The sequence below is a fragment of the Protomyctophum parallelum genome, assembly GCF_964188405.1.
Source record: "Protomyctophum parallelum genome assembly, chromosome: 5".
NCBI classification, from domain to species: Eukaryota; Metazoa; Chordata; class Actinopteri; order Myctophiformes; family Myctophidae; genus Protomyctophum; species Protomyctophum parallelum.
In genome coordinates, this window is record NC_139702.1 from 22,563,744 (window position 1) to 22,575,928 (window position 12,185).

General features: G+C 44.2%; 1 protein-coding gene across 2 annotated transcripts in view; it reads right to left on the reverse strand.

The window, feature by feature from the left end:
• gtf3c1 (general transcription factor IIIC subunit 1) overlaps positions 1 to 8,206 on the reverse strand; it is a 30,373-nt gene extending 22,167 nt beyond the window's left edge. For both annotated transcript variants that reach the window (XR_014569309.1, XM_083766060.1), the window contains exons 1-8: positions 7,769 to 8,206; positions 3,774 to 3,983; positions 3,466 to 3,642; positions 2,550 to 2,693; positions 2,359 to 2,455; positions 2,044 to 2,167; positions 1,485 to 1,661; positions 407 to 522 (exon numbers count right to left, since the gene is read on the reverse strand). Coding sequence is in view for 1 of the 2 variants with exons in the window: in XM_083766060.1 (XP_083622186.1) it covers positions 407 to 522; positions 1,485 to 1,661; positions 2,044 to 2,167; positions 2,359 to 2,455; positions 2,550 to 2,693; positions 3,466 to 3,642; positions 3,774 to 3,983; positions 7,769 to 8,004 (1,281 nt within the window). In the remaining variant the exon portion in view is untranslated. The remainder of the gene's footprint in view (positions 1 to 406; positions 523 to 1,484; positions 1,662 to 2,043; positions 2,168 to 2,358; positions 2,456 to 2,549; positions 2,694 to 3,465; positions 3,643 to 3,773; positions 3,984 to 7,768) is intronic.
• Positions 8,207 to 12,185: the final 3,979 nt, after the last annotated feature.

Consider the following 12,185-nt stretch of genomic DNA (forward strand, 5'->3'; position numbering starts at 1 on the left):
GAATTGCAAGCATTTTCTCGCCCACCCCCAATAGTATAGTGAATTCACGTACAATTATTTACTCTTGGCGCAGTGGAGTATCAAAGTATCTTTTTTCCCGGTGGAAAACAAATCCCTTTCTGGCCAAAAAGTACCTTTTATACGTGTGGTGGGGGGCTCAGAGTGCTTCCACTAAGGAAAGCTTTCTAATGACACAACCCGCCTTTGTATTGGTGAGTAGCAGAAACGTTATTTTAATTTACACTAAAGACGAGCATTTATGCAAGCCCCGGAAGCCATCGGTAACATAGCTCTAAATGCAACGGCATTAGAGCTATGGACCAGAGCTATCAATATACAGTAGCAGCAACAAACCTGATCAAAGTCATCCTTTCATCAACTTTGGCACAAAAACAGCTGTTCTTACCTTAATCATGCCAGATCTCTCCAGTGTTCGGCATATCATACGAGCCTCCAGTTTGCCGATGTGCATCCTTGATGCCATGGTAGTCATTGTGAGACCTCTTGTACCAACAGACAACACTGTAGCAAGCAAAGTGGGAATGTTTAATTGTAAGGGATCTCCATTAGCTGACGCGGCCATGGCAATCAGCTAGTCTTACTGCGGTGGTGGTATATAAATATATGAGTATTATAAATGCATTTTCACAACATCTAGTGGTGTTAGGGCCCTGAACTGAACTGACGCAACATAGGCCTATCTAGACTAAAACGGAATTCTGTCATAACCTTTCCTCCCGTGTCAACTTTCCAATTCTCCTTTAAATACAAAAACTACATAATCAGAAAAATGTGATCCACTTCAAAATGAACATGAAAACATTGCATGTCTACATTATTGTCCGTGACATGTAGGCCTCAAAGGCCTGTCACAATTATTACAGAATCGTCTAATTGCAATTATTTGAGATAATCGCAATTATTTTTTTCATAATCATAATCGTTTCCATGTTGAAAACTAAAATAGTGGCCCAGGCCGTAGCGTAACGGTCTGGGCACCGGACTGGTGATCCAGTCGCGGTGTGCCGCGGGTTCGACTCCCGAACCCGACACGGCCTTTACCGCATGTCATCCCCCCATCTCTCTCCCGTTTCCTGTCAGCCTACTATCTGTCCCTTAAAAAATCAATAAAAGGCGTAAGCCGCAAAAAAAATTCTTAAAAAAAATAAAAAATAAAATAAAATAGCTGAAATAGCATAGCATGTGACGTGTTATAAGCTTGTAGATCAGCTATTTCCGCTAAAGACCTTTTTAAGTATAATAATGAATGTCAGTCATTTTATTTTATATGTCATCTGCCCTGTCCATTATATGATTACCAAGCAATCAGAAATGTTATTTTTTATTCATATGTTCCAATGTTCAATGCCACAAACACAATTAAATCATTAATCGCAATTATTTGTGTGACAATTAATCATCAACTTAAATTTGTAATAGTGAGACAGCCCTAGTCACGTGACAGATGGATGGACCAAACTCACCATGGTGATAACCCTGTAGTAAGAAATCCCGCTCCATGATTCGTCCTTTGGAAAGAGCCGCTGCACCATCTTCATCGCCATCGTCATCGTCAACATCATCATCTTCATCATCCACAAGCAGATCCTTCTTAACGAATGGCTTTATTAGTTGCAGACACTTTGTTGTTACTTTAGTACCTGAAACATGACACACAATATAATGGTGCATTTAGGCATGCTGGAGAATGAGATAAGTAAAAAGATGACATAAGTTTGTCTGACCTATTTGAAAGATTACAAAGATGAATAAAATGTATTATATTTAAGATGAAGAGGATGACATTGAAGATAACTGAGAAGATGAAAATAAAGACAATTATGACGGTGTCTTTGCCAGTGGTGTCATGCTCGTAGAACGCAGTACCATGCTGTGGTACCAGTACATTTTTGACGTGCACGCGCAGGGACGGAACGGAACGGTGCGTACACGCTAGAACACGTCCCCCCTGGATTTGTGCATCTTTAGATAGTTATGCATTTATATTCATGCACATATACAGAATGTTTTAATGGCGCATACCTCTTTTGGTGTTGCAAGGGCCTTCGCTAGGATCCAAATCCTCCACGGGAACAGTGATTATCTTGACCATCCTGGATGCTTGCATATACTGATACACCCGCTTGAATGTCTTGTCGGTCACTTTCTACATAAAAAGAAAACATAAACTAACCTCATATGCGGCCATGTTGTAATTGCTTTAAGGGGGGGAAGTGTAAACCCCACCCCTGAGTTTGTTCACCCAGAGTGTGTTCAATGGCTGCCGTGTGAATATGCCCGATAAATTAACACACAGAGACAAAATGATAAAACAGATAAACAGACAGGCTGACTCACAAGTTGTTCTCTCGAAGCGGTCATGGCCATCAGCTGACGAGGCGACGCCTCTAGAAGGTTAGACAGGTTCTCCATCAAAATGTCATATTTAGTCCTCCTGGAGAAAGATGAAGAGTTCAGAGAAACATTTGGGTGCTAAAGGTCACTTGATATCACAACGTCAAATTGGTGTGTGTGTGTGTCTTACAGACCTGTTTACATGGAAGCGCTTGAGCAGCAGCAGTATGGAGTGTTGCTGCTGGCAGTTGGGCATACGACTCACGTAAGACTGCATGGTGATGAGACCATTCTGGACAAGAGACTTTCTCAAGTAATGCAACTTTCCAGGATCCATCCTATCCAATCACAGTACAACTCATTGGCCACAACACCTTCCTTCATACAATGAATTATAAAATAGGGCTTACTTTGGTTAACAGCTTGTGTGTGTGTGTGTGTGTGTGTGTGTGTGTGTGTGTGTGTGTGTGTGTGTGTGTGAGGGTTATATTACTAAAATCTGTATAGGGGTTTATATATGTTTTACTTGTGAAAACCTAGTTCACTTTACATTCTATTGTAAGTTGTACAATAAGCTTTGTATTCATTGTGGGTCCTCACTCCTCAATGTCATTTATTTAATAAAAGGTACACAGCATCCATGTGTGGAAGGGACAGTCATCTTCTATCTCTATCACAAGAACATACTAAACATGTTTTTCTCTAATAAGGTATTCCCATGCACAGAGAGAGAGACACATCAAGTTGAACTAAAAACATGATTATTAACCCATTCAAACCGGGAAAGCATCTGTGTCATTTTAGATTTGACCATTGGCCATTCAAAGATTCACAAGCTCACAGTGTGTCACCTTGTGGCGCTGTGAGCTTGTACATCTGCTATTTCTTTTTACATTTTTGAAAGATATTGAAAGTGTTTGAAAGTGAAATTTTTTGAATAATTTTGAATTACGAAAAGGTTTGAGAACTACTGATTTAGATGGCATTTGTAGAATCGTCCTCAAGTTTTAATGGGTCAAACTAGACATGGAGTGCAATAAAACATGCTACTGTACAGTGTGTGTACTGTATGTGTGTGTGTGTGTGTGTGTGTGTGTGTGCGCCACATACTTGAATGAGATGTTGTGCAGCTCCCTTTGCACCTCTCCTTGCCAGCGTGCTCGGCCCAATCGTTCCAGTATACAGTATGTGTAGTCACCGAGTGTCAGATCAGGGTCCCCCTCGGGACCGATCAGTGCACGGAATCTCACTCCCTGCGACGCCACGACAACAAGCTTCCGGCCAAATCTGTATCGAGGTGAGGAGCGGAAAGTGAGCATACCACCAGTGGCATATGAGCTAGCTCCGGAAAAGCGTGTAACAACAACTGATCCAAAATGGGTACATTTTTATACTTTCATATTAAAATGAAGACCCACCTTTTGAAAGCCTCTTCTAAGCTGAGTAATGGAGCGTTGGCATTGGAGCGGACAATGTTAGAGACATCTGTCCGCTCTTCATAGAAAGCACAGGAGCCTTGCACACCATTCTTGTCGTCCTCTATGACGTGGACTGGGTAGATATCCGTCTTTATGTGAGTAAATGTCTCTGTTGACTCAATCCCTGTTTCTGGGTCAATGTCTGCAAACCTGGTGGAAAAGCATAATGCACACAAGAACTGACATGAGATGTAGATGTAGATGACATGTGGTTCTCAAAGTAGGATCCGGGGATCCCAGACAAATTGGAAAGAATTTATTTATTTTTGTTGCCGTTTCTCCCCTCACATATTTACAGTATGCGTGTTGTCACGGCTGTTGTATCCTACAGTCTCACCCTCCAGTGAGGAGCCCCCACCAGGAGGACGTTGGGCCTTTGTCCTACTCCTCCCGTCCAACACTACCTGCTGACAGGTGCCACCCCAGCCCATAGGAGTATGACTACTTGCAGCGACATTTATCACCCTCGCCAGTCCCCACCCGGTTTGCCTCACAGAACACAGACAAATTGTGTTCGTATAGACACTCGACAAAGCCGGATGCACGACCACAGTGGATTGGAACCCCCATACTCTATGGTGGTGGGCAGCTACTTTACCACTGCGCCACCAACCTGATTGCTGGAAACAGTTTAAAAAACGATCTACAAGCTCACATCATGTAGCAATAATGTTAGTTTGTAGAAAAACATTGACAATTCTTCTCTGGTCTCTGGAACAAATTATTTTTAATTGGCTGTCCATGGTCAAGTAGGCCGGTGGCTGATGGCGACGGGCACGTACAGGTCTACTACTACTTATCAATTTAGGTGTCCATGACCTTGACATGAAAATGACACACAGTCAAACACATGTGAACTCCCAGCTGACTGTGTAGCCACCCCCCATCCCCCCAGAACACAAACACTAAAGCTAAGTTAGCAATAGCGAGTTTGGAGTTCCCCAGTTAATATATCGTGTTGTCAAATCTCTGTGCAATCTGTATGCAAGAGTGAGCCATGTTAAGTAATTTGACTAATTTTTTTCCCCGCTGACCTCTGTGCGTCGGTTCTTGTATTCTTTATTTTGTTTTATTGAGAATAAGGTTAGAAATAAGTTTAGGGCATAGTTCTACTGGGGTTAAGTTTAGAAATAGGGTTAGGTTTTGGCACAGTTTTACTGAGGTTAAGGTTAGGAATAAGGTTAGGTTTAACCATTTAAGCATAATTTACATAAGTCAGTTTAGGAATACAGAGACGGAGCAGTTCCACGCCTGGAGCGAGTTGGTAAAAGGACGACTTCGTTGGTATTCACTACAGCACATTACTACTACTGTAGCAAATGCCAAAAAAAAAGAATAAAAGAAAAGAAAACAGCAACAGCTCAGTGGCCTTGTGGTTAGAGTGTTGGCCCTGAGACTGGGAGGTCAGGAGTTCGATCCCAGGCCGGGTTATACCAAAGACTCTGAAAAAGTGGGACCCAGTGCCTCCCTGCTTGGCACTGATTCACAAGGTTTGGATTGGATTGGGGTAAGTCCCTGTGACATACTAGCGTCATGACCAGAGGGTGGACTTGGGCCTCATGGTTTGGCAAGGTTGATAGATTGAAAAGAATATTTCACAGTATGCAAACGAAAGCACAAGTCAACACAAAAACTGTGGACGACACAATGATAAAGGATTACATTTGTTTACAACAGGGTCCACCATTTTCAATTCATCAGAACATGTAGAGACGTGTACTAGAAATATACACTTCTATAGAAAGTGAATTAAAAACCCCCCAGAAATAATCATATTAAGGAAATAAAAAGGGAATAAAACATACAATAGGGGAGAAGGGGGTGGGCGGGACTGACTTTATTTACAAGGTCTAGTTTCGAATTGCAGCCGTCTGTAGGTGCCCTTTGAGAGCGGTTTTGAAGGAGTCAAGGCCAAGGGATTCACAGGTCTTAATTGTTGTTGGTAGGGCGTTCCACATTTTGGTGGCATAGGAGCGAAAATAATTTAGTCCCTTGTTTGAGCCGAATCTGGGTTGCACATGGTTTGTCGAATGGGACGACTCCCTCTGGTGTTGTGGGTGTGGACTTTGTTGACATTAAGGAAGTATTTAGACAGGTATATGGGTATCTTGGTGGAGTAGCAAATCTTGTTGACCAGAGACCCATTGCAAGATGCTGTACTTTGTGTCAACCCTAAGTCATTTCAGCCTGTCAAAATGGGCAGGGGTGAGGTGGGTTCGAGCGGAGGAGTGAGGCCAAGTAGTAGCCTGACCAGTTTGTTTAGGAAGTCTGAAAAATGCCCTGCCCTGCTAACAGTCGAACAAAAGTGTGAATCCAAAACCACTCTAAAAGAGCATTTACAAGTGGCTGCAATTCAGAAATTGAAAACAAGTCTATCACAAATGCCACTCCCCTCAAACGGTTTCCTTCTCTTTTTGATTAGTGCTCGTTTATTTGATGTTTTTTGCATTGTATTGAATATAATTATCTGTCTGTTTCAGCTCTGAACTCGGTAGAATCTGCACCTGGCTCGCTGATAACAAACTATCCTTACACCTGGGAAAAACTGAATCCATCCTCTTCGGATCAAATAGTAATCTCAGCAAGGCAGATGGCTTCTTGGTTAGAGTGGGTGACAATATTATCACACGAAAAGATCAAATTACCTACCTAGGTTCCATCCTGGAGGCCAATCTTTCCGGTGATAAGATGGCCACCAACGTAATCAAAAAAGTCAATCAAAGAACAAGATTCCTTTACAGGATCTCCTCACTGGTCAGCAAAAACACCTTGAAGACCTTAACAGGAGCCCTCGTACAAGGTTTCTTTGACTATGCATCCACCTCTTGGTACCACAGCACCTCAAAGGCCCTTAAAACAAGGCTCCAGACCTCCCAAAACAAACTGGTCAGGCTCCTACTTGGCCTCACCCCCCGAACCCACCTCACCCCTGCCCACTTTGACAGGCTGGGATGGCTTAGGGTCGACGACAGAGTACAGCATCTTGCAATGGGTCTGGTCCACAAGATTCGATACACCACCAAGATACCCATGTACCTGTCTAAATACTTCCTTAATGTAAACGAAGTCCACACCCACAACACCAGAGGGAGTGCAACAAACCATGTACAACCCAGATTCGGCACAAACAAGGGACTAAATTATTTTCGCTCCTATGCCACCAAAATGTGGAACGCCCTACCAACAGTCATTAAGACATGTGAATCCCTTGACTCCTTCAAAACCGCTCTCAAAGGGCACCTACGGATGGCTGCAATTCGAAACTGGCCTCTGTAAAATCTGAATCCCCCCCCCCACCCCCCCTCACTGTATATGTATCTTTTCCCTTTTTGCTTCCTATATGATGAATTCCTGTTCTGTTCTTTAGCTACATAGAAGTGTCTATTTGTATGTCTCTAAATGTTTTGATGAATTGAACAATGTGGACCCTGTTGTAAACAAGTGTAATGCTTAATTGGGTCGTCCACTCACAGTTAACAGTCTTTGTATTGAGTTTGTGCTTAAAATGTACTGTAAATTCTACAAACTGTTAATAAATATTTCAATCAATCAATCAATCTATGAATTGAATACCGAGCCATAGTGGTTCTTTCTTGCGTTTAATCACTTTACCATTGTATTTGCTTTAACTGTATGTACTCTACTCTTATGTGCTTTTTCTGCAAAATATTGTTAGTACCTACCGGTACTCAATCAAAAAGAGGTAGTAGCTTGTCCAAGCGAGAACGCTCGCTTAGCGTGGCTTGTTACCTGCAGGTCTGCAGAACTGGAGGCCGGGGTTCGATTCCAGCTCGATGCAGATAAGCAAGGCTGAGACCGAGGCTAAGCTCGATGTGCAAAAGGGTAACTGTAACTGTATTTAACAGCAGCAATACTAAAATACCACTTGTCGATAGTGATTGATTCCAATAAGAATTTGAAGTGTCACCGCTCACCTGTCAAAGACTACAACATCACCCCTCTCTTCTGGAAGTTCATAGAAGCTCAAGTCACAGTTGTGGATCAACGCCTTCCAGATGAACTCCTTGGTGAGTGGGTCTAGTTTGAGAGGGAACGAGGGAGTCCTAGTCTGCAGGCGTATCCACAGAGAGGGGACGGTCACCCCGTCCAGACCCTCCAGTGTGACCTCATTCTCCACTATGCTCAGCGCATCCATGGCATACCATGGCATGGCTTTGGCTAGCGAGGCTAGCGGCGTTAGCTAGTCGGAAAGATTAGCATGTAAACAATCCGCCAAAACCTCAAATTGTCCAAACAATGTTTTCGCGGTTTTGCATGGTTTTGCATAAATTCGCGCGCCTACCTTTTTCATCAAACAGTTACCAGAATCAAAATAAACATGTTCACAATTTTACTGCAAGCAAAAGTTCCTGTGTTGTCACGTCATAATTCAACTTTGACCTTACGTCTTACGTGACGTCATCATTGGAGATAAAAAGGCAGATCCCATTGGCGCAAAGAAACAATCCCATTGCCCGGGGATGTAACAGTACTTAAAGGATCGAACTCACTCATTTTCAAGATGATACATACATATCTATTACTTACAACTAACAATATTACTTTTAGACAATGTATCACAAACTTGAACAAACAGCTAAAACAGTCACACATTGACACATACCTCCCCCGGGGCAGACACCTAAACCTAACCGCCACCCTCTCCCGACCCGCAGCGCACCTCGGAGCATTGCTCCTTCGGAGCAATGCTCTGTCGGATGATAGTACGCCTCCCGTGACGCAATGCTCTGTCGGATGATAGTACGCCTCCCGTGACGTATGCTCATGCTGACTAGTGATGATGACTGATATCAATTTACCAGTTCCAGGGTTTATTACGTGGAGCACAGCAGTGTGATCAAACATCACTGTTGTGGGAAACAATGCGAATAATTAAATTAAATTCAATGTAGGCCGACATGGCACTGACTGGTACCATAAAGCTATGGTACTTAAACAAAAATACCTGCAGATAGCTGTCAAGTTGACAGAATTCAAAATTCAAAATTGTTAAGCCGAATGGAAAGAAAATAATTGATTGATTGATTGATTGAAATATTTATTAACAGTTTGCAGAATTTACAGTACATTTCAAGCACAAACTCAATACAAAGACTGTTAACTGTGAGTGGACGACCCAATTAAGCATTACACTTGTTTACAACAGGGTCCACATTGTTCAATTCATCAAAACATTTAGAGACATACAAATAGACATTTCTATGTAGCTAAAGAACAGAACAGGAATTCATCATATAGGAAGCAAAAAGGGAAAAGATACATATACAGTGAGGGGAAAGGGGGGGTGGGGTGGGGGGGATTCAGATCTTACAGAGGCCAGTTTCGAATTGCAGCCATCCGTAGGTGCCCTTTGAGAGCGGTTTTGAAGGAGTCAAGGGATTCACATGTCTTAATGACTGTTGGTAGGGCGTTCCACATTTTGGTGGCATAGGAGCGAAAAGAATTTAGTCCCTTGTTTGTGCCGAATCTGGGTTGTACATGGTTTGTTGCACTCCCTCTGGTGTTGTGGGTGTGGACTTCGTTTACATTAAGGAAGTATTTAGACAGGTACATGGGTATTTTGGTGGTGTAACGAATCTTGTGGACCAGACCCATTGCAAGATGCTGTACTCTGTCGTTGACCCTAAGCCATCCCAGCCTGTCAAAGTGGGCAGGGGTGAGGTGGGTTCGGGGGGTGAGGCCAAGTAGGAGCCTGACCAGTTTGTTTTGGGAGGTCTGGAGCCTTGTTTTAAGGGCCTTTGATGTGCTGTGGTACCAAGAGGTGGATGCATAGTCAAAGAAACCTTGTACGAGGGCTCCTGTTAAGGTCTTCAAGGTGTTTTTGCTGACCAGTGAGGAGATCCTGTAAAGGAATCTTGTTCTTTGATTGACTTTTTTGATTACGTTGGTGGCCATTTTATCACCGGAAAGATTGGCCTCCAGGATGGAACCTAGGTAGGTAATTTGATCTTTTCGTGTGATAACATTGTCACCCACTCTAACCAAGAAGCCATCTGCCTTGCTGAGATTACTATTTGATCCGAAGAGAATGGATTCAGTTTTTAACACCTGTGTAAGGATAGTTTGTTATCAGCGAGCCAGGTGCAGATTCTACCGAGTTCAGAGCTGAGGGTCTTTTCAACCTGCAGTTTGTTCCTGTCCGAGACCAGCAGTAGCCTGGGTAGTGGGTACCGAGGCTAACAAATAACAATTACATTTACATGCCTGACCAGACCAGAGCTAATCTGTCACTCTGACACTATCTTTGGTAGCCAGTCGCCAGTATTTTATTAGTCAGACTGAAACTGAAGTCATATCATAGGCAGCGTCTAGTGAGCAGATCTAATGAACAGATTTAAGGCTTCCGGTGGACGATCTCTTCAAAATAACTCTCACCCTGTAGAGTATTGAAAAAAAGTTTAATTTGCACATTAAAACTACAAATTAAGCATTTAAATGATGCTATATGATGCTATAAGACACACATTATGTTTCTGTGTAAAAATAAGTAATTAAATCATTATAATAATAATAATAAAGTTATCTAAATGGATAAATGCTATTCACTGGAGTGCATGGACTTTATAAAGTGGACACTGGACAAAAGACGGCTCCGCGAGGCAACTATCTGGACATACCCACGCGTTCGGGGAGATGTCCTCTACCACACCCCACTCTCCGCTAAGCGGGATAGGTGTAAAATTCACAGCAGCAGACCTTCTACTGGGGTCAATGCTGAAAAAAGTACCGTTTCCGGACCCAGAATGGACACTGGACAAAAGACGGCTCCGCGAGGCAACTATCTGGACATACCCACGCGTTCGGGGAGATGTCCTCTACCACACCCCACTCTCCGCTAAGCGGGAGAGGTGTAAAATTCACAGCAGCAGACCTTCTACTGGGGTCAATGCTGAAAAAAGTACCGTTTCCGGACCCAGAATGGACACTGGACAAAAGACGGCTCCGCGAGGCAACTATCTGGACATACCCACGCGTTCGGGGAGATGTCCTCTACCACACCCCACTCTCCGCTAAGCGGGAGAGGTGTAAAATTCACAGCAGCAGACCTTCTACTGGGGTCAATGCTGAAAAAAGTACCGTTTCCGGACCCAGAATGGACACTGGACAAATGACGGCTCCGCGAGGCAACTATCTGGACATACCCACGCGTTCGGGGAGATGTCCTCTACCACATCCCACTCTCCGCTAAGCGGGAGAGGTGTAAAATTCACAGCAGCAGACCTTCTACTGGGGTCAATGCTGAAAAAAGTACCGTTTCCGGACCCAGAATGGACACTGGACAAAAGACGGCTCCGCGAGGCAACTATCTGGACATACCCACGCGTTCGGGGAGATGTCCTCTACCACACCCCAATCTCCGCTAAGCGGGAGAGGTGTAAAATTCACAGCAGCAGACCTTCTACTGGGGTCAATGCTGAAAAAAGTACCGTTTCCGGACCTAGAATGGACACTGGACAAAGAGGCCTCCGCGAGGCAACTATCTGGACATACCCACGCGTTCGGGGAGATGTCCTCTACCACACCCCACTCTCCGCTAAGCGGGAGAGGTGTAAAATTCACAGCAGCAGACCTTCTACTGGGGTCAATGCTGAAAAAAGTACCGTTTCCGGACCTAGAATGGACACTGGACAAAGAGGCCTCCGCGAGGCAACTATCTGGACATACCCACGCGTTCGGGGAGATGTCCTCTACCACACCCCACTCTCCGCTAAGCGGGAGAGGTGTAAAATTCACAGCAGCAGACCTTCTACTGGGGTCAATGCTGAAAAAAGTACCGTTTCCGGACCCAGAATGGACACTGGACAAAAGACGGCTCCGCGAGGCAACTATCTGGACATACCCACGCGTTCGGGGAGATGTCCTCTACCACACCCCACTCTCCGCTAAGCGGGAGAGGTGTAAAATTCACAGCAGCAGACCTTCTACTGGGGTCAATGCTGAAAAAAGTACCGTTTCCGGACCTAGAATGGACACTGGACAAAGAGGCCTCCGCGAGGCAACTATCTGGACATACCCACGCGTTCGGGGAGATGTCCTCTACCACACCCCACTCTCCGCTAAGCGGGAGAGGTGTAAAATTCACAGCAGCAGACCTTCTACTGGGGTCAATGCTGAAAAAAGTACCGTTTCCGGACCTAGAATGGACACTGGACAAAGAGGCCTCCGCGAGGCAACTATCTGGACATACCCACGCGTTCGGGGAGATGTCCTCTACCACACCCCACTCTCCGCTAAGCGGGAGAGGTGTAAAATTCACAGCAGCAGACCTTCTACTGACAGAAAGAGCAACCATAGATAGAACCTCGCCTAAGGTAATATATGCAACAGCGA